The 24,090-nt window shown below is 17.5% G+C and overlaps 7 protein-coding genes across 7 annotated transcripts; 3 read left to right on the top strand and 4 right to left on the bottom strand.

The window, feature by feature from the left end:
• Positions 1-2,533: 2,533 nt before the first annotated feature.
• On the top strand, positions 2,534-5,923 carry PADL01_0913200 (conserved Plasmodium protein, unknown function; the record flags this gene model as incomplete). Its single annotated transcript, XM_028681806.1, has 1 exon — positions 2,534-5,923. One exon carries the CDS (start codon positions 2,534-2,536, stop codon positions 5,921-5,923), a length of 3,390 nt encoding a protein of 1,129 aa, XP_028538146.1.
• Positions 5,924-6,481: 558 nt separating this feature from the next.
• PADL01_0913100 (pseudouridylate synthase,putative) lies at positions 6,482-9,238 on the bottom strand (the record flags this gene model as incomplete). Its single annotated transcript, XM_028681805.1, has 1 exon — positions 6,482-9,238. The coding sequence occupies one exon, from the start codon at positions 9,236-9,238 to the stop codon at positions 6,482-6,484; it is 2,757 nt and encodes a 918-aa protein (XP_028538145.1).
• Positions 9,239-9,666: 428 nt separating this feature from the next.
• On the top strand, positions 9,667-12,710 carry PADL01_0913000 (arginine--tRNA ligase, putative; the record flags this gene model as incomplete). Its single annotated transcript, XM_028681803.1, has 2 exons — positions 9,667-11,067; positions 11,280-12,710. 2 exons carry the CDS (start codon positions 9,667-9,669, stop codon positions 12,708-12,710), a joined length of 2,832 nt encoding a protein of 943 aa, XP_028538144.1.
• A 600-nt stretch (positions 12,711-13,310) lies between these two features.
• PADL01_0912900 (conserved Plasmodium protein, unknown function) lies at positions 13,311-13,729 on the bottom strand (the record flags this gene model as incomplete). The annotated part of the gene is made up of 2 exons (XM_028681802.1): positions 13,311-13,399; positions 13,558-13,729. 2 exons carry the CDS (start codon positions 13,727-13,729, stop codon positions 13,311-13,313), a joined length of 261 nt encoding a protein of 86 aa, XP_028538143.1.
• Positions 13,730-15,567: 1,838 nt separating this feature from the next.
• PADL01_0912800 (conserved Plasmodium protein, unknown function) lies at positions 15,568-17,391 on the bottom strand (the record flags this gene model as incomplete). The annotated part of the gene is made up of 1 exon (XM_028681801.1): positions 15,568-17,391. One exon carries the CDS (start codon positions 17,389-17,391, stop codon positions 15,568-15,570), a length of 1,824 nt encoding a protein of 607 aa, XP_028538142.1.
• A 666-nt stretch (positions 17,392-18,057) lies between these two features.
• On the bottom strand, positions 18,058-21,702 carry PADL01_0912700 (conserved Plasmodium protein, unknown function; the record flags this gene model as incomplete). Its single annotated transcript, XM_028681800.1, has 1 exon — positions 18,058-21,702. One exon carries the CDS (start codon positions 21,700-21,702, stop codon positions 18,058-18,060), a length of 3,645 nt encoding a protein of 1,214 aa, XP_028538141.1.
• Positions 21,703-22,457: 755 nt separating this feature from the next.
• On the top strand, positions 22,458-23,956 carry PADL01_0912600 (protease, putative; the record flags this gene model as incomplete). Its single annotated transcript, XM_028681799.1, has 3 exons — positions 22,458-23,103; positions 23,215-23,303; positions 23,396-23,956. 3 exons carry the CDS (start codon positions 22,458-22,460, stop codon positions 23,954-23,956), a joined length of 1,296 nt encoding a protein of 431 aa, XP_028538140.1.
• Positions 23,957-24,090: the final 134 nt, after the last annotated feature.

The following is a 24,090-nucleotide window of genomic DNA, read 5'->3' as shown; positions in this document are numbered from 1 at the left end:
TTCATTTTATTTATAATTTGAGTATCATTGTTTTCTTTAATTAATCATTATGTTATGTTTTCGTAATTTTGTGTAAAAAAAATAAAAATAAAATAAAAAAGTAAATAAATAAATATAACAAAAAAAGAAAAAAAAATATTCTTATGATTATTTCTTTTTTTTTATTTGTTTTTCACATTTTATCTAATGATTTATTTTTTAAATCTATAGTGAATTTAATAATATATATTTTGCATATACATATATATTATATATATAAAATATTTATTATTTTTTTTTTTCGATTTTTTTTTTCTTTCTTTTTTTTTTTTTTTTTTTTTTTTTTTTTTTTGGCATTTTGTTCGTGCATATATTATATATATAATATATATATATATATATATATGTGTATGTTTTATGTTTTATGTTTTATTTAATAAGAAAAAAAGAATTAATGATATTACAATTTTATGTTTACATATTTTATAATTCTTCTTATTATCTAAAAAAGCATAAGAGCTTAAGAGCTTTTGACCTCATTACATATTCTTATGTGTTTACACATTTTATGTATTTACATTTTTAATAATATATATATAATTTTATAGTTATATTTTTTTATATCCTTAAATGATTGTAATAAAAGTTGTAGAATAATTGTATATAAATATATTTAATTATATATGTGAACGTTTTCATTATTTTATAATTTATTCAGTTATATGTTATTTTATTATGTTATGATTTCATATATTACTTTCATATTTTCTTTTCATTTATTTTTTTGAAGTATTAAAAACTTTAAATTATCATATATATATATAATATATACTTGTAAAATATTTAATTCGTTAATTTTTTTTTTTTTTTTTTTTGATACAACGATGAAAAGGAAAAAAAAAAAAAAAAAAAAAAAAATTTAATGAATAAAATTAGAACGTTCATTTTATTCAAGTATAAGGAAATTATAAAAATAAAATCAAATAAAACATTAAATTATAAAACAGTATTATATCAATATTAAGATCATCATAATTTATTTCATGGAAAAAATATAATACTGTATAAATATATATATATATATGTAAATTTAAAAAATGAAGGCAAAATTAGTATGATTGTCTTTGGTTTCATTGTTTCTTTATAATTTAATTTTATAAATTTTTGTTCATTCCCTATGTGGAAAATTATGAAAATATAATAAATAAAAAAAGAACTTTTACTTTTTCAATATATATATTTTATCCCATTTTATATAATGTACAATATTAAGTAATATATATATATATATATATATATATATGTGTATATATATTATTTTATATTTTATTTTTTTTATTTAGAATTGTTCTTTATAAATATAAATAAAAAAATAAAAAAGGAAAAATATATAACATAATATAATATATTTTTTTTCTTCTTTGTTCTATTTACATGTAATATACTATTACATGATGTTGTGTGTGTTGATGAACACAATTTTACCTGCACGGTTCAGGAAAAAATAAAAAAAAAAAAAAAAAAATTTTAACTTTAAATATTAATATATAAATATATAAATATATATATATTTTTTTATATTTGGAAAAAATAAAAATTATAACAATAAAATAGTGTTATAACAATAATATAATATATTCCATATATGTTTATATTTTTCTTATTCTTTTGTTTTTAATTTATGTTTTGTATTTAATAATATTTTATAAACTTTTAATTTTCTGACTTGTTCATATAAAAAAGTATGTATATATTATACATATATATATATATATATATATATATATATATATATACATATATACATATTTATATATTCATCCTATATTTAATATTAATATATGAAAAACAACATAAATATAAATATATATAAATATATATATATTAAGACATATATAACCATATGTGGTTATATATATAATAAACAATTCTTCTAATTGTACATTGAAAAATCATTATTTTTTATTGTTTTTGTAGTATAATATTTAATATAAAAATTAACAACTTAATTTTTTTATAAATAAGAATAAATATATATATATATATATATATATATATATAAATTCATTATTTTTATTTTTAATTGTAATTTTTTTGACTAACATATCAGTTTTAATTCATATATATATGTGTCCTACTTATCTATATTCATATTATGTAGAACCATTCAAAAAGAATTCAAGCATCTATTATATGTATCTATCTTTATATATGTATATATTTGTGCGCACCAAAATTTTATTTTATTATTTATTATTTATTGTTTATTTTGTTTGTCTTTTTTTTTTTTTTTTTTGTTATCCTTTTGGTTTCTTTATACAATTATTTAATTATTTTTAAAACTTCTTTTTTTTTTTTTTTTTTTTTTTTTTTTTTTTTTTAAAATACTCTCCTTCTTTGTATGAATAATATAAAAGAAGTATTATAGTTATAACGATTAGTCCATATATAAAAATAATGAATATATTTAAAACATCGCACATAATAATATAAATATAAATAAATATATATATGTATATATATTTTTTTTTATTTTATTTTTTTTTTCTGAATAATGACAAAACAGGTTCTGTTGTGTCTTTTGCACGATGCCAGAAATAATATAAAAAATGAAATATCCCAATTGACAGATGACATAGATTACTTGAAAGAAACTATGAAAATAAAACAGAATAAAAGAATTATTAATTCAGTGAGAGGAAGATTGGATGGAAGAAAAGAAAAACAATATGAAGAATTAAAAAAATTTTTATCGCAATATTTAATGTATCTGTTAGAGATTAGAAAAGGTGAAAATGAAAAAATGAATGTTTATAATGGTATGAATGAGGAAAAAGAAGAAGCTCATTTATATTTAGATAAAACAATTCAACGAATAAACTCCGAAAAGATTAACAATAAATATTGTGATGAAGAGAAAGAAAACATAAAACAATTAAAAAGTATGTGTAATAAGAGAGATATATTAAAAAACATATTAAAATTAATAAAAATATGTAATGTAAAAGATTTTAATTGTGAAGAATCAAAAAATATGTTTAGTGATATAATGTATGAATTAAAAAATATAAGTGAATATAATCCAGAAGAGAGAAGACAAGCCAATGATATATTAAAAAATGAGAGAGGATATAATATAAATGATAAAATTGAATGTGAAGGTATAAATAATTATTATATGAATAAAGAGAACGAGGAATTTAACACAACGTTACATAATTTTGATGATTCTAAAAAGGAGATGGATGAAGAATCATACATTTCATCTACAGCTCCTTCATTGAACTGGTCCATTGACATGTATAATAATGATAAAAAAAAATTCATTTTAAATAATGATAATATAAATATAGAACCAAATAATAATAGTACATCACAAAATGAGAGAGATTATTTAGTAAATATGTCAGAAAAGGAAAAACAAATTTTTTCTTTTAATAATACTACTAAACATGAATCTCTGAATAAATTTTTTTTAAATAAAAAATTGGGAAAGGAAATAAATTATTTTGATAACCTAATAAATGTTTTTGATTTGGCTCATGATGTTGGTTATAATAAATCGAAATTAATTGAAGGACAGAATTGTGAGGATAAGAAAGAATTAGATGCTTTAATAAGGATTGATAAAAAAAATAAAAAAAAAAATAATAATAAAAAAATAAATAATAATAATCATAATTTTATTAAATATAAAAAAGTTACAAAGGGTAGTAGTTTGATAAACACATTGGTAGGTGGCAACATAAAGGGGATGGTGCCTTTAAAAAAATTTATGGGATCTAAAAAAGTTCCTCCTATAAAAAGATTTACAAATAATAATAATAATAATAGCAATAATAATAATAATAATAATAATAATAATAGGGATGGTAACAATGATGGTTATAAGGAGGGACGACGAGAACGGTCGTCCTCATCGGAGCAGTCAAATATTAATAGGGAGAAAAAAGAAAAACAAAATAACAATGATAATATGAAACAAATTAAATATCTTTTTCGTATTAACAATAAAGGAGAAGGAATTTTTCGAATTAAGAAGAAAGGTCCAAAGTGTGCGACTGATTGTTTATGTGATGTAGTAATTACATATGAAGGAAAACAAAAAAATATAAGGAGTAATAAAAAAGAAAATGAAAAAAAAAAAAAAAAAAAAAAAAAGATTTTATTCTTTTCCTTTTTAAAAAAGGGTAAATCTATTTACCATATAAATAATTTAAATATAAATGAGAATAATTATAATATTTTAAAAGATGCTCATTATTATAATAAACCAAATTCTATAAAAGGGAAATATATGGACCAAAAAAAAAAATATAATATATCACAAAATGTGGAACGTTTAAATGATGAAAATATAATAAGAAATTATTCATTAGGAACGCTAACAAATTATATAAATGAAAAAGAACAAAAAAATAAAAAAAAACCTGAAGAAAAAATGTCCATATCTTATAATAACATTCAATTTGTAGAGACTAATAGGTTGAGGGCTTTATACATTCAACTATTACATAAGCAGAATAATTTATTTAGAGATCGCAATTTTTATAAGGATGAATTAGAAAAATTGAAAGAGGATATAAAAAACAATAATGAACCATATGCGGAATTTATTAAGGAAGAGAAAAAGAAATTTATAGAAAGAGAAAAGAAGATATATAAAAAAGAAAAAAGGACTTTGAAAAGGATGAATGAATTAAAAAAAGAGATGGTTATATTAAATGGAGAATTAGAATTAACAAAAAATTTATTAAATAAGGAAACTGATTTAAATAAACAATTAAATATTATGTTAGAAGAAAATAAGAATGTATTATTAAATAATCAAACAGAAATAAACAATTTAAATAATGAATGTAACAGATTAAAAGAAACAACATTAATAGAAAAAAAAGAAAATGAAAAATTAAAAGAGGAAATTAATGAGAGATTAAATAATATTAAAAAAGTAAATGAGGAATTAACACATTTAAAAGAAGATCAATCATTTGAAAACTTTCGAAAATTGATTCTACAAAAAATTGGAAAAACAAATGGAGATATAAAATATCTAGCTGAATTATTAGAATCCTTAACAAAAGAGTTAGAAAATAAAAAAAAAGAGGAAGTATCTAATTCTGAAAAGATGTTAAAAATACAAGAAAATTTAAAAAAAAACGAAGAACAATTAAATAAATCAAACAAGGAATTGAAAAGAGAAAAGAAGAGGGAAAAGAAGATGATCGAGAGGATAGTATATTTGAAAGAACAAAATGATTATTTGAAGGAAACTATTCATGTTTTAAAATCTAAAAGAGGAAAAAAAAAAGATAAAAAAAAAAAAAATGATGATAATTATGAAAAGGGTGAAAATAAAGAGGATACCTATTATAGGATGGTCGATCCATGGAGTACCACCACCCCAAAAATGAAAAATATAAAAAATATGAAAAATATGAAAGATATAAAAAATATAAAAAATATGAAAAAAAAATGGAACATTGATAAGGAAACAAAGATAAATAACAATGATAGGAGTGATAAGATTGATATGTTTAATATGAATAATATACCAAATAATGATAAATATATAGGTGAAGATAATATATTGTTGGTGGGTATTAAACAAAATGATCAAATGAAAAAAAATGAGAATGGCCATTTTTTTAATTATAAGAAAGAACATTTATTTGAGGGGGATGATAATTTATTTATTATAAATGAAGAAGATGGTAGTTCTAATAGCTTAGAACATATTGAACAATTTTTAAGAGAAAACAAAAGAAAGGAAAGTAATAAGAACATGAAGAGACAGAGTGTTACAATATATTCAGATGTTGAAGATTCTAATATGTCATATAATAATGATACAAAAAAGGAAAATTCATTTGAAGATATATATAGTAGTATGGAGTTGATAAATAATTACGAGACCATATGGAGAAAAAATATAATTCTATAATATATAAAAAAAAAAAAAAAAAAAAAAAAAAAAAAAAAAAAAAAAAAAAAAAAAAATAAAATAAAATAAAAAAAAAAAAAAGGTATATATATGTATATATATGTATATATGTGTATATATGTGTATATATGTGTATATATATGTAAGTATATATATAATATACCATTCATTATATCTCACTGATAATATATATATATATATATATATTTTATATGTTATTTCATATTTGGTACTAAAAAAAGTTAATAAAAAGAGGCATATGAAACAATAATTTTTTTTTTTTTTTTTTTTTAAAATACTTTATAAATTTACAATATATGATTTTAATATAATAATATTTTATTGTAAACGTTTCAAATTATGAAAGAAAACAAAAAAAAAAAAAAAATATAAAAAATAAAAAAAAAAAAAATATATAAAAAATAAAAAAATAAAAAAATAAAAAAATAAAAAAATAAAAAAATAAAAAAATATATATAAAAACAAAACAGTAGTGTAACTACATATATATATATATATATATATATATATATATATGTATATTTTTATTTTCATTTTTTATGACAAATCTCCATATAATAAGAATGCTATTAAGTCTCTTGGAATGTAAAAGGATTGACACCATTTTGGAAGGAGAGTAAAAACATCGAAAATATTTTGCCATGTATATCTAAATGAATGTAAGAAAATACCAGAACTATGATAAGAGACATTATTAATATTTTTAAAAAAATAATTGTTCATATCTTTTTCATTATATTGTTCATTTAGATTAATATTTTTATCATATAGCCAATTGAAAGATGTATTAATAAAAGGAATGAGAGGAAAATAATTATATTTTTCAGAATTTTTTTTATTGATATGTGATTCATTTTTATTTTGTGTATGTACATCTTGAAATATTTGTTTATGATTATTATATATTTCATTATTATTATTAATATTAATATTATTATTAATATTATTATTATTTGGTTGTATATAATTTATGTTATTATTTAATTGTTGATTAATTTGTATGTGTTCGTTTCTAGTACGTTCATCAAAATATAAATAATTTGACTTTTGAATATATTCTTGTTCAAAGATTTTATTATAATGTGAATCATTGGATATAGGATATGATAAACTTTGAAGATGTGCTCTTATTTGATGTGTTCTTCCTGTTATAGGTTGACATAATATTAATGATTCATTAATTGAAGAATTATATGATAAGAACATAAATTTTGTAATACTAGGTTTTAATAAATAATCAGAAAATTGAAAACAATTTTGTTTTGTATATTTTGTAAAAACATATTTTAATAATTTTTTATTTTCACAATATATATAACCAAAATCTATAAGAAAATATTTATGATATTTATTTAAATTATTATTATCTTCATTATTATTATCTTCATTATGATCATATGTCATATCAAATTTATTCATATCAAAATAATTATCTAATTCATTTTTATTTTTTTTTACTTGTTGTATTAATTTATTAAACATATATTTTTGTTCATCATTATTTTTATTTTTTTTTTTTTTTTGGATTTGTTCACATGTTTCTTTTTCTTCATTATTTAATTCATAATTATTTTCATAAAGGAAGATATCATTTTGAAATGAGTTATGGTCTTCACATTTATTAAATTTAAGAGTGCAATCATATTTCATACTATTACAATATTTATCAATAATATTTTCTAATTTATTTTCTTCATTCTTTAAGCATTTCATAATATTATTACAATGTAACAATTTATCGATTAATATTCTAAAATCTCCTTCTACTCTAGTTATATATGTTTTTTTTATTTTATTATCAGAAAGATTCTGTGAAAAAAATGTAGAGAACTTTTTATTCTTTCCAAAAAGAACAATACCTGATGTTAATTTATCTAATCGATGAAGAGTATAGATATATGATTTGTCTTGTGTTTTTAAATCTTTCTTCAAATTTTTATTAATGTAATTATTTTTTTCTAAGCATTCTGCATTTTGTATATCGTTAGTATCTTCTATAGATATTTCATTATATTTATTTATATGATCATCATTATATGATATATTTTTATCATCATATATTATATTATCATCATGATATATTATATTATCACCACATTTTTTATCACCATCATATACTATATTATCACCACATTTTTTATTATCATCATATATTATATTATCACCACATTTTTTATTATCACCACATTTTTTATTATCACCACATTTTTTATTATCATCATTTTTTTTATTATCATCATTTTTATTTATACCCTTTTGTCTACACTTTATTAAAATATTTAACATATCAAGATCATTTTCATTTTCATTTTCATTTTCTTTTGATATCATTGATATATTATTAATATGTTCCTTATTTATAATATTTTCTTGTTTTATTTTTCTTCTTTTTTTCCTTTCTTGTGATATATTAAGAATATCATCCTTTCTCAGTTCATCATTTATATTTTGTGTAACATTATGGTTGTAATATTTTTGTGACTTATCATCTAAATGAATATATTTCTTATGATTATTATTTGTCATATTATTTGTAGTATGATTTATTTTTAATTTATTATCATCATGTGATGAATTTTCCTTTACGTCATCTAATATGAAACCAAAATTTTCTTTTTTAAAATTAAAATTAATTTTTATGACATGTTCGCTTTGTATTTCAACATTGGCATTTTTAGTGTTCATATTATTATATTCATTTATATTTTCATTTACATTTACATTTTCATTTACATTTACATTTACATTTTTATTTACATTTTCTTTTACATTTTTATTTTCTTTGTTCTCCTTTTGTGTTATATCCTGATGATCTTCCTCATGTTTATCCTTTTGACATGTACTTATATAATTTTGTAAGATTCTTAAGAGTGAATTATATTGATAAGATCCTACTGGATGAGTAGGTAAACTGGAGTGTTTATAAACACATATAAAATTATCATCTTCATATAATATAATAATTTTATTACAAAGAACTGGTTTTTCAAATAATAATAATTTATGTTCTATAAAATCATTATTTTGAATAATATAATCAGGAGAAACCATCTGTTGATTAACTTTTACATATCCTTTTTTTATAGATTCTATAAAATAATTCATATCATAAGCACAAAATTCAGATGTCATAACATCAGCAATTTTTTTACCTACCCATCTTTTCTTTGAAAATAATTTATAGGTATAAACATAAGGAGAAACAAATCTCAATTTATTCTTAACAAAATATTTGGGTTCGAATTTTTTATCAACAACATTCAAACCGCTAGTTTCAGGGATCACTATCTTCATTATTTTAAAGCATCTATTTAAACTGTTTAATAATATGAAAATTAGGAGGAAAAAAAACATTCTATTTTAAAATACAACGCATTTTTTTGTTTTTAAATCAATGGAAAAAAAAAAAAAAATAATAATAATAATAAGGATTAATCAAAAAATTTTTGAATTGTTATAAAGGAATAAAAAAATATATATACATAAAAAAAAAAAAAACATATATATATAAATATACGGTAAATAGATATTATAATATAAAATGTAATATATATAAAATGTAATATATATAAAATATATATATATATATATATATATTTACATGTTTACATGTTTATATTTTTATATGTTTTTTTTTTTTTTTTTTATGATTTACTTATAAAATTATTATTTTATTTTTTTTTTATAATTCAAATAAATATTATTTTTATACATAATGGATAATGCTTAAATTCCTTATATCAGTTTTTTTCTTTTACATATTTTTAGGCTTTGATGTATGTGAGGTGTTGAGAAATATATCTTATAATGATAAAGTAAGAAATAAGAAAGAAGGATTTTTTTTTTTCATACCTTTGTTATTAAGAAAAAAAAGAATAGAGGGAAGAAGATATGTCACAAAGAATAATATTAATAATTATAATTATGATAATAATTTTTTTTGTAAGAATAGTGTAGGAAGAAATATAAATCCATTTATATATAGAACTAATATAAGAAGTGTATATAATAAACTATATGTATATAAATCAGATAAGAATGATAATTCATATCATAACATTTTAAATAATCATATAAATATTATATCTGAAAGAATAATACAAGATGAAAATAATTTTATATTACCAAATTATTGTTTAATTGAAGATAACAAATTTTATAAAGATTATGATTATCAAACGAGTATATTAATATACTTGGAAAATTATTTAAAGAATAAAAATGTTACATCTAATACTTGTGTGACAACCCCAAAAAAAATGTGTGAAGAGATAAATATTAATTTTAGAAATGATGTTATTTCTTATCTACAAAATAAATGTTCAGATATAATAGATGATATACATATATCACAAAATGGTATTTTAAATATAAGAATAAATAATAATTCTTTAATTGAAAGAATAAAAAATTTTTATAATATAAATATTTTAAAAAATAACAACAACAACAATAATAATAATAAAAGAGATATTATTTTGTTAGATTTTTGTAGTGTTAATATGTCTAAACATATTCATATGGGTCATTTAAAATCTATATTTCTTGGTTATTCATTAAGTAATTTATTCAAATATTCTAATTATCATATAAAAAATAGAAGTCATATAGGTGATTGGAATTTAAATGTAGCATTAGTTATTACATTTATTGTTATGTTTTCAAATATATACATGAACAAAGAAAATATAAAAAATGAAGAACATATTATTTCAAATATAAATTTTATAAATAATAACAATAAAGAAACACCACAAACATATAGACAAAAACAAAATAAAGTTATTCAAAATATATATCATGATAATATAAAAGATATATCAATCGATTCAAATGCAAATGAAACAATGAATAGACAAAATGATGATTATATTAAACAATATATAGAAATATTAAATAATATAAATCATGAGATATATGATCAAAATTATAAAATATTAGATACAAATAAATATCTAAATATAAAATTAGATACACTTGAATCGTGGTATAAATTATCTAAACGTCTTTATCTTCAGTCAGATATCTTCAAAAGGTATTCTAAACACACATTATCATTAATGTATAAGAAAGATGAAAAAATTATGAACCTGTGGAATCTAATATGTAAAATTACAAAAGAGGTAAAAGAAACAAAAAGAAACAAAAAAAAAACAAAAAAAAAACAAAAAAAAACAAAAAAAAACAAAAAAAAACAAAAAAAAACAAAAAAAAACAAAAAAAAACAAAAAAAAAAAAAAAAGCGGATTAACATAAATATAAAATATATATATATATATATATATATATATATATATATATTTATTTTTATTTTAATTTTTATTTATTTTTGTAGGAGAATGATACCGTGTTGAAAACATTTAAAATAAAAAAACTTGTAGAAAAAGGAGAACATTATTATGTTAAATATGTTCTGAAAATTATCAATATGATGAAAAAAAAAAATATTCTTTTTAATTTAAACAATAAATTATGTGTTCTTTTAAAACCAAAAGATCCAGAAAAAATGTGTAATCCAAATAATTATAAAAATAAAGATAACATTATTAATAGCAATGATATATATTATGATATAATACAACCTGATGATAATTTATATCAATATATTAAAAGAAATGATATATCGTATTTAAAAAAAAATTATACAATACTAACTTTAAAAAATGATGTTGCATATACATATGCAGCTATAGATATTGCAGCTATTTATTATAGAGTGACATATGAAAATGCAAATAAAATAATTTATATAGTAGATGAAAATCAAAAAAAACATTTTGAACAAGTTTTTTCTATTTCAAAATATCTAAATTTAATTCAACCACATGTTGAATGTATCTGTCTTAATTATGGTTATATATTAAATGAACAGAAAAAAAAAATTAAAACACAAAGTTTCTCAAATAATATATTCGTAAAAGATTTTCTTATTAAATATAAACACAATGTACAAAAAAATATTAAAGATTCTTTTATACATATGATATATAATAAAAATTATATTATAAATAAAAAAAAATTTAATAACAATATTTATAATAAAATATTCCTTTCATCTATTATTTATTCATATATAAGTGTTAAAAATAGTAAAAGACAATCTATCAATAATATAATACAAAATATTAATAGAGAATATCTATATATTATTGATATATATAATATTACCTTATACATTTTAAATTTTTTTAAAAAAAAAAATTATAATATATCTGATTATTCATTTATATTTATTAATAAAAATATTCAAATAGAACAAAATTTAAAAAATGTATTATTAGATATTTTAAAATTTAATTATATTATTCAAGAATGTACATATAATTTTTGTATAGAAAAATTATCTTCTTATATTTATAAATTATCACACAAAATATACAACATTTATAATAATAATCTAATTTTTAAAGATATTATAGAAAATGCAAATACAGAAATGAAAAAAGAAAAAAAAAAAAAAAAAAAAAAAATTTCTTATATGAATAATACAAATTATCAAAACGATTCTTTATTAAATCAAATAGAACACAAAAAATTCCATCAAAATCAACAAGTTATAAACTATACAATGCTCTCTAATTATATTAATAATAATGCTAATATTAAATTATCCAATATTCAAAACACAGACTATGAACAACAAAATATCTGTGTAAATAATCTTATGGATAATAGAATACTCGCATTAATAATTATGCAATCATATATTTATATACTATCAGAAAGTTTTAAAATATTAAACCTTCATTTGGTAAAATTTAATTGAATATATATATGTGACATGTTTATTAATATGTATATATGAAATTTTTTTGAATATGTACTTAAAAAATTTTTATAAATACGTACTTAAAATTTTTTTTTTTTTTACAAATGTGTACAATTTTTTTTGTTCTACAGTAATCTTTTCATTTTATTTATAATATTAATTTTTTTTCTTCTTTCTTTTTTTCTGTTTTTTCGTCAACTTAAATGGTACCATTAAATATATATATATATATATATATATATTTATTTATTTATTTATTTAATTATTATAAGTGCAACAATTTTTAAGTGATAATTAAAATATAAGATAAATATATAAAATTTTTTCACTATAAAATATCCAAATGGTACTACTTACACATTTTTATAAATATAAAAAGAAATAAAAAAATGATGAATTATATGATCATTACTATAGATATTATTATTAAAAGTTTTAATTTTTTTTTTTTTTTTTTTTTTTACATTAAAATTAGACTAATTGTTAATTTATATTGTATAGTTAAAAAATCATGAATAAAAAAAAAAAATAAAATAAAATAATAAATAAATAAATCAATGACAAATATTTAAAATACAGTTGTTAACTTTTAAACATTTAATTATCTCTTCTTTGAATATTCTTTGGAGCAATTTTGGGTATAGCCTTAACTGGTGGTGGTTTCACATCTAGCTGTTTCTTTTTGGCTGAAAAAAAAAAAAAAAAAAAAAAAAAAAAAACATATATATATATATATATGAATGCGTTTATATATGTTTCTCATTTAAACATAGAATGCACATATTTCTTATAATATGGACAATATATAGTATATATAAATATATATATTTTTTTTTGTGTAAACCTATAGGACGTTCACTTTTTTTCTCATTTATTTGAACTACTTCATTTTCTTCATTTTTCTCATTTTGTACATTTTTTACATTTTGTACATTTTGTACATTTTGTACATTTTGTTCATCTTCTGTGTACTTTTGTTCTTTTGGATCATTGGCCTTAGATTGTCTACATCCCATTTCTTTAAGAACAAAATAATGAAACAAATAAAAAAAAAAAGAAAAAAATATATATATATATATATATATATATATATATATATATATATATATATTTGTTTATTTATTTATACTTTTTAAGTTGTAGATACTTAAGACAAATGAGTTTTAAAATATAAACTTGAAATTTATCTACTAAATTTTGCTAGGAGAAGGAAATTATGAAAGCATATATACTACATAAATAAATAAATAAATATATATATATATATATATATATTTCCTGTATGTAATGTATAATATATAAATATATCAAATATATATATATATATTTGTTATAATCGACATTTATTATGATATCCTAATGTATTGTTGTCGATATGTAGGTTGTACTATTAAAAATATTGATTCGTTTATTTTCTTAATTAATAATATAGATATTGATATTAAAAAAAAAAAAATACGTATACATATATATATATATATATATATATATATATGTGTAAAAATTATGGAAATCAAAAAATAGCTAAAAACTAATTTATTTAAAATATTATGAACAGTTCATGTAAATTATTATTATTGAATTATTATTTTTTTTTTTTTTTTTTTCTATATTTGAAAGGATGTTTGAAATGAATATAAAATATTTATGTACATATAATAAATAAATAAATATATATATATATATATATATATATATATATATATGTATATTTTTTTTATTGTTCTTTTCTCTTACACCTTTTGTTTTTTATTTTTATTATTTATTTTATTTTTGGTTTTATTTCTTGAAAGGACAAAAATAGTGCACATGCAATGTTATTTTTTATTTTTTTGTTCTTATATTTTTTTAATTAATGATAAAAAAAGATAAAAAGGGCTCATTTTTTCTTTTTTTTTTTTTTTTTTTCTCATGTTTTCATCTGTTATTTTTAATTATATCAAATTTTTTATTATATAAGGAAAAAGAAAATTTTTTTTTTTCTCTTGGTATATAAAATAATAGATTTGATCAAAAATAATTAATATTCTACATTAATTGTAGGTGTAAAAAAAAAAAATTAAAATGTTCTATAACTTGTTTGTTTATATCTAATTTTTTTTTTTTTTTTTTTTAAAACAATACAGCTACAAATATTTTCACATATATATTAATATATAATGTAAATATATATTTTTTATTATATTTTTTTTTTTTTTTTTTCATATATATAAACCCTATTAACTTTTGTAACAGATAAAAAAAAAATATATATATATATAGAGATATAATATATATAATCAAAATGTATATATATATATATATATATTATATATAGAAATTTCAAATTTCTCCTTTAATGTTATATATAAGGGAAATTATAAAAAAAAAATAAACAATAAATAAAATATAAATATAAATGATTAATTATTTATATTTCCTCATAACATTGTTTAAGGTGTGTGTACATTTAATTTTTTTTTTTTTTTTTTTTCAAATGAATATACACATTTTTAGCTGGAAAAAAAAAAAAAAAAAAAAAAAAAAAAAAAACTCAGTAACATGAACATGTCAGGTAACTTTTTATTAGGCTTAAAAAGAAAAAAAAAATTATAAAATGTTAATATATAAAAATAATATAAGTTTATATAAATTTTATATTTATATTCCATAATAAAGCACACATATAATATATATATATATATGTATATATTTATGGATTGTTCTTAAAAACATTTGAGATATTATAAAAAAAAGAAGAAAATAAAATTTGATATATAAATCAAAATAATATATATATATATTTATATATATATATACACATTTTTGAGTTGACAAAAAAAATTGGGATTCCTTTGAAATATATATTTTTTTTCTATCTTTTCTTTCCTTTTGTTTCTAGTAGAATTTTTTTCATTATTTTCTTTGCCTTTTTCTTATGAACGTCTTCAAATTTCGTTTCGGTTATATTCAATTTAATGTTTCTGTTTAAAAAGTTATAATCTGTATCTTTGTCATAATTAAAATTGTGCCAAAAAAAAGACCAAGAATAATCTCCACTTCTTTTGTATCCATTAAAATCAATTAATTCTTCTTTGGCATTATTAATAGGTATGAAAAAAGGATATATATCATTTTTATATTTTCTGTGTGATAATTTCATTTTTAATTGAAGAAAATTATTTTTATAAATACATGTAATATCACTTAAATCAACATATGAAAATGGTCTAAAGGCTCTTTGTATTCTTGTAAATTCATGTGATTTATTTCTTTTATGTCTATTTTTAAAATGTTTTGATTCCCATTGTTGTACCATTAAATTTTTTTTCGTATTGATTAGTACTATTGGTGGCATGGGTTCATTTTTATTAAATTTGGTATCTGCATTTTCATTGGTTGTATATGTATATGAATATTTTTTTAGATTATAATTATTTAATTTATTATATGTATTATTATATGAATTAATATGTTCACATTCTATTTCTGTATCATCATTAATATTTTGTGGAATATTTTCAATTTCGTAATGAGGTAAATCATAATAGAAATCTTTTTTTTTGGCTTCATTAAATTGATCATAATATTTGGACATATCAAATTCGTTATAACTTTTTTCAATATTATCTATTAGTATAAGTGTATCATCAATTCTAATATCAGGTAGCCAAGATTGAATAACAAAATAGATATTTTCTTCTAGATATTTATCTGTTTTTTTTTCAATCATATATAACTTTTTAATTACTTCATTTTTTTCTTCTTCATCCATATCATCTTGTGTATTTGTATTTTTTTTTCCTTGATCATCTTTAACTTTATGTTTTAAATCATTATTTGTTTTTACAATTCGACCTTTAATATCCATAATTTCATCAGTTTCTTGAAATCGTTTGATATCTTCTTTTACTTTTTCAACAACTTTTTTATTTATTAACTTTTCTTTATCATCAACATTTTTTATATTTTTTAATAATTGTAGATTTACTTCATTCACATTTTCAAACTGTTTATACAAATATTTACTATCAGCTTGATAGGTTCTTTCATAAATATTTATATTTGGTGAATTGCCTACTTGAGTAACATAATCTCTATCTTTGTTTATATAAGTAAAAATAGAATCTTCTTCTGTTCCTTCTTTTGGTGTTGTATTATTATAGCTAGACATTGCTGGTGATGATTTATTCGTATTGAATTGTTGAGATTCTGCCTGACCCAATAAATTATTCACACTATTTATATTATCGTCACTACTAATATTATTCACACGATCCATATTATTAACACTATTGTTACCATTGTGACCATTTAATTCTTCTATATATTCCGATTCCACCTCATTAGGAATTAAATTATTTTTATTTTTATCATATATATTTTCTCTTACATAATAAACATTTGTTTTTCCAAACATGGCAACATCCTCAGGTACATTAATACCATTTCGATCAAAAAATATTTTGTTTTCTTTTTTGTTTTTTTTGATTATCTTATTATATCTATTTATATTTTTAAAAAGATATAATGATGGAAATTTCCTCTTTCTCGTTTTTACACATGCTATTTCATATATATGATTGTCATAAAGATTTTTTTTTTTCTTTTCTATCAGTTTTATATTTCTTACATTATTTTTTTTATTCAGGAAAATCAAAATAGTACCAAACAAAAGAAGTAGCTTCCAATATATCATATTTTCATCATTTTAAAAAAAAAAAATAAAAAATTATCAAAATGAAAAAGGAAAAAGGAAAATTAATACTTTCCCAAAGGTATTAAATTAAAATGTAAATATATATATATATATTTATTTATATTTATATATTTATTTATTTAAAATGAATATTCATTTTTATTATAAAAATGAAATTATAAAATAATATACAATAAAATATATATATATATATATATATATGTGATATTTTTATTACATATAACAAATTGTTCTTAAAAAAAAAAAAATTTTATATACACCCTCTGATTTATTAGGTACCTATTAAATATGGGAATGCATTTAAAAAAAAAAAAATATATATATATAAACTAATGTGTGATTATTTTTTTTTTATTAGTTTATTTAAGCAGATTTTTTTTTTTTTTTTTTTTTTTTTTTTAAAGTTATGTTTGGTTTTTTAAAATGCAAAAAAAAAAAAAAAAAACAATAATAATAAAAATTAAAAATTAAAAATTAAAAATAAAAAAATTAAAAATATTAAAAATATTAAAAATGATATATTATATATATATATTTAATGTATGAAAAAAAAAATGACGATTTAAATAACCCCTGGAAAATTCAAAAAAATATATACACTTGTTTATTAATTTATTTGTTTATTTATTTGTTTATTTATTTTTATTATGTCATTAATTGTTTGACATATGATGTAGCTTTTAATATATCATCATTATTGATATTAAAATTAGAAAGTGTTGAATTACATTTGTTGGTTATGTATTCATTTATATAATTCTGAAAAGAGATTTGTATGTTTGTAACATTAGTACATGTTAAAGAGAAGGATATCGAAATATAAAGCATTAAGAAATGTTTATAATATTTATTTTTAAACTTTTTATAAATATTTATTAGATATTGTAAATCTGTTTGTATTTGTAGAAGTATATGTGTATTGATATCTTTTAAATTATGTATAGAAAGAACATAGTGTTCTTCAAAATGTAATAAAATTTGTTCTAATAAATCTTCAGATTTATATTCATATAATATTTCCATATAAACAAAAATAGTATCTACAATAAAACAAATATATTCATTTGGATCATTATGATTTTCTTGTTCATTTGGATCATTATAATTTTCTTGTTCATTTATATTTATATTTATATTATTTACGTTTATATTTTCTTTTATATCTTTTATTTGATTATTTTTATAATAGGATATAAAACTATTTATATATTTATTTATATAATCATATACTGGTATTAATATAAAGTGAATAATATTCTTCACAATTGTATTTTTAATTTCATTTAATTTACATAAAGAAGATTTTAAAAGTTGTTTTCCACATTCATGTGTATCTATATCTTCTATGTTTAATGACAAATCAGAAAAAATATCTGTAATTTTTTTATTTGTACTTATATTATCATTATTATTCATTTTATTCTTATCATTGTCTGTAATATGATTGCTATATTCTTGATTAATATCTTGCTGATTATTTTTTTCTTTCATATTTTTATTTTCTTGATTGTTTAAACTTTTTTTTGCAAACGTATCTTTAAAAAAGTATTGATGTAATTGACAAATATTTTTATCTACCTTATTTGGATAATTAAAAATATTTTCATTTTTTTCGATCATACATTTTGATATAATATTAAAAACATTTTTAGACTTGTATGTAGCATAAGTTTTTTCAAAAAGGTAACTACCAAATGATTCATATATATTTATAATATTATTCAATATGTTTAAAGATTTAAGAAATATTGTTATAATATTTTTGATATACTCACACACTTCATTTGACTTATAAAAATCTTCTTTCATTTGTATAGATGCATAATTATTATTATCACATTTGTCATTTATATAATCATATATTTTATTTTTATCATCACATTTGTCATTTATATCATCATATGTTTTATTTTTATCGACACTTTTGAGTTGCTTTGATTTTTTTTTTTTTTTTATTTCTTCCTTTATATTATATATTATTTCATATAATATATTATACATATTAATATATAATAATAAAAATTCTGTATCATGTTTATATATAAATGAAAAATAAAGAACAAAAGAAAAAAAATATGAATGAAATATATCCTTATTATTAAGTTCATTATATTTCTTTTCTATAATATTCTTTATATCATTTTGAATGTCTGAGAAAAATAAAAATAATTTATTTTCTGTTATAAAATTTGTACGATCAAAATGATTTACTTTTAAATTTATATTTTCAAATACATTCATATCAAAAGATATATAATTTATTATACTTATTAAATATTCATCAATAATATTTTTATTTATAAAAGAACATTCTTTTAAAACGTTTCTAAATATTTTTTTTTTAGAAATGAAAAAAGAACTATTACATAAAGTTTGTAAACTAACTTTTAGTGATTCCATAATATTATGTATAAAATTTTTTTTTGTTATTTTTTTATAATTTATATTCTTATCATTAATAATATTGTCATCTACATTCCTTTCCTGCATAATATTCCTTTCATTCATATCTGATGATTCATTTATTATGTTCATTATCATCTCAGAACCTTCTATATAATTACAAACAACATGTATGCTCTCTACAAAAAGGTTTATAAAAAATATATCTACATAATTATCTCTCACATCTGAGTTGCATTCATATTTTTTATTCTTATAATTTTTTTCGATCCTATTCACATTTGAATGATATTCTTTTATATCATCACTATGACCATCATATAATGCATATTCATTATTTTTACTATTTTGTTTATTATTATCTATATGTTCATTATCATTGTTGTATGTTTCTAAATTTTTATTGTCATCCTGATTTATTTTTTCTTGTTCATATGTTTGATTATATGAATCCCCATCATTAAATATATCCTCAGTTTGTCTAGCGACAACAGATTTGTTTTCATAATAAAAATCATCATCACAATTAATATTATTATTATCAGTATTTTTTATTTTTATATTTATATTTATATTCATGTTGCTGTTATTTTTTATTTTTTTCTCTTTTATCACATCCATCCCATGATGTGTTCCTATATTTTTGTGCTCCATATTATATACTATAGATATTATATTTACAATTATATTTTTTAAGATATCATTTCTTTCTTCTATAAATGTAATAAAATATTCATAATAATTAATTATAGCGTTATATAATAACACATGCTCATCTGATATTACAAACTTAAAAAAAGTCTTCCTAAAATTTATGGTTATAAAATGAACCATTTTTTTTATTAATTCATTTATTAAGAATTCACATGAATAAGTATTATTTTCTTTTTTGTTTTGAAAATTCAAATATATCTCATATAAATCTACAAATATTTTTAATATGTCATTAAGAGGGATATCTATATTGTCTATAATATATATAGATAATATATCATTTAATAAAAGAAAAAAATCATTAAAGAATTTATTTGTATATAAAGATATATCATGACAACAAGAATTTTTAATATAATCAATTATATCCTCATTTTCATTTATATATATTAAATGCTTATATAATAATTTAATATTCTTAATTTTTTCTTCAATATTTAATTTTATATTATTATTTGATATTAAAAATAATTCATTTATTTCATTCTTTATCATTGGATAACTTTTTAAAAATATTAATCCTCTCTTTATATTCTCTAATCTTTTCTTCTCATCAATACATTTTTTTAATAAATTCTCAAATTTCATATTATATAATTCTTTTTCCTCAAAAAATTCTTCCTCACTACAAACATCACTTGAATAATATCTCTGCTCATTCATTTTGTTATCCATATTTTTATATAACATCATATGTACATCATTCTGCTCAATATTTTTATTCTCATCCTTTTTTATTAAAGTATAAGATGATGAAACAAAATCATTTTCTAATCTATCTTCTTTCTTTTCATTGTCATCATCTTCCATATTATTTATTTTTTCAAATGCATAATTTTTATCATCTTTTTTACCTGACTTGTTCATAATTTTTTTTTTTTTTTTTTTTTGTTTCTTTTTATTTATTATGTCCATATCAAAAAGTTGATTAACAATTTGGTCGCTATGTATTTTTAGAAGTTTGATTTTTTCTTTAAAAATTTGTGTTTCATCATTTATCTTTTTATTTAATTCATTTTTTTTAATCATAATATTATCTTTCAAGAATGTAACCTTTTTTATAATTTCATTATCTTCTCCTTCTTTTATGACTGACCCAAAATATTTCTTGAAGTAAGCTTGGCAATTAAATTCATGTGTATCATCTTTTTCTGTTTCTATGTTATTTTCCATTTGAACAAATAAAAGGTATATGTGTGTGTGACTTAAATGTATAAAATGAATAAATATATAAATATATATAAATATATATAAATATATATGTATATTTATTTATTTGTTTAATCCCTTTTAAGCAATAAACAAAAAAAAAAAAAAAAAAAAAAGGCTTAATGACAAAAGTGAATATATATATATATATATATATATATATATATATATAATATATATGTGACAAAATATATACTTAAAAAATTAAAACAAAAAAAAAAAAAAAAAATTATACGTATATACTTTATGTAACTAATAATATGAACAAATGTTGTGAAATATTTAAATATCATCATATAACAATAAAATTAAATAACCGTAAAAAATAGTTGACTCATATATGTAAAGAGATATTATCATATGTGTATTTTATAATATATATTATATATATTAATTATATTGTAATATATATAATAAATTCTTTATTTTTTAATTTTTAATTTTTAATTTTTATTTTTTCATTATTATCTTTTAATTTTTCTTTTTTTTAAAATGTTAGTAGAGACATTAAAAAAGAGAAATATATAATATATATATATATATCAATAAAAAAATGTATTTATATATATATATTTATTTGTAATGACAAATGGGTTGGGCTTGTCCCCATTTTTAATGTATTTAAAAAAAAAAAATAATAATAAAATAAAATAGAAAGAAAGAAAGAAAACCATCAATTAAAAGAGGATGAAAAAAATGACTAAAAAAAAAAAAAAAAGATGATTTTAAAATTTTTTTTTTTTAGTATCCTTTTCTTGTTATATGCAGAATGTTATACTATAAAGAAAATAAGAATTGTCAAAAATAATGTTGATATAATAAATAAAAATAAGTCAGATTGGTATATTCGTAAATATAAAAAAAACTACACTTATAACAAATTTAAGATTAATTTATCTAGTGAATATAATTCCATAAATAAGAAAACAAATGAACAAAATAATATTAGTCAACACATTAAAGAGTTGTATAAAAAAAATTATATAAAGATCAAAAATAGTTTTATATATATAAAAAACATTTTAAGCAATATAAAAGAAAATTTATTTAAAGTAACATTGAAAAAACAAATCATTATATCTGTAGCTTTTTTCTTTTTACATTTTTATTTACTCTCTGAACATTTTTTAATTTTATTTCCATATCAACTAATACCTAATCATTCAAATATTTTAATGAGTTTAGATATAAACAATACACTTTTTCTTTTATCAACAATTTATTTTTTAAAAGACATAAAAACAAATTTTCAAACATTTAGAAATAAATTAAAATTAAATAGATTTATACTAGATCTACAGGAAAACAAGAGAAAAAATATTTTGTCTATATCGGTCTTATTAATAGCTTCATACATTTTATCAGGTAAATTAAAAGAAGGAACAAAGATAAGATTCATTACACAAAACATACAAATATAAATGTATGATATAAATATGGACGTAAATTTATTATTTTTTTTTTTTTTTTTGTTAGGATATGCTTCAATATATACGGAAAAAGTTTTAAGCATCTTAAAACTTGCGAATATCACGTTTAATGAAAATATTATAAAATCACTACAGGTAATGAAAAAAATAAAATAAAATAAATAAACCAACAATATATATATTTATATATATATATATATATATATTTTTTTTTTTTTTTTTCATAGATTTTATCGGGACATTTTATTTGGGTATTTTGCAGTTACCTTACGTTTCGTAATTTATTATACCCTTATTTTAAGAATAATAAAAGCAATTTAAATTTTCGATATACAGACATATGGTATTTTAAAGTGATATATGGATATTTATTTTCACACTTTATATTTAATATAGTAGATATTTTTAATAATTTCATTTTAAATTATTTTACAAGTGATGATATATATTCTGATAACAGCATTGATGAAATAGTACATGAGAAAGAATTTCTTTCTACATTTCTATGTATTATAAGTCCATGTTTCAGTGCTCCATTTTTTGAAGAATTTATTTATCGATTTTTTGTTCTTAAAAGTTTAAATTTATTTATGAATATTAATTATGCTGTTGTTTTCTCATCCTTATTTTTTGCTATACATCATCTTAATATATTTAATTTAATACCCTTGTTTTTTTTATCTTTTTTTTGGTCATATATATATATATATACAGATAATATTCTTGTCACAATGTTAATACATTCATTTTGGAATATTTATGTTTTTTTAACGTCATTATACAATTAATTTTTTTTTTTTCCAACAAATAAAATAAAATGAAATAAAATAAGAAAATTATAAATATTTAAATAAATATTAATGTTCATATTAATAGTTTAATTATATATATTTATATTGTTTATATATTTATTTATTTACAC

The sequence above is a fragment of the Plasmodium sp. gorilla clade G2 genome (genome assembly GCF_900097015.1).
Source record: "Plasmodium sp. gorilla clade G2 genome assembly, chromosome: 9".
In the NCBI taxonomy this organism is placed as follows: Eukaryota; Apicomplexa; class Aconoidasida; order Haemosporida; family Plasmodiidae; genus Plasmodium; species Plasmodium adleri (nom. inval.).
Note: the sequence above shows the minus strand (reverse complement) of the source record. Positions and strands in the feature narration are given on the sequence as shown.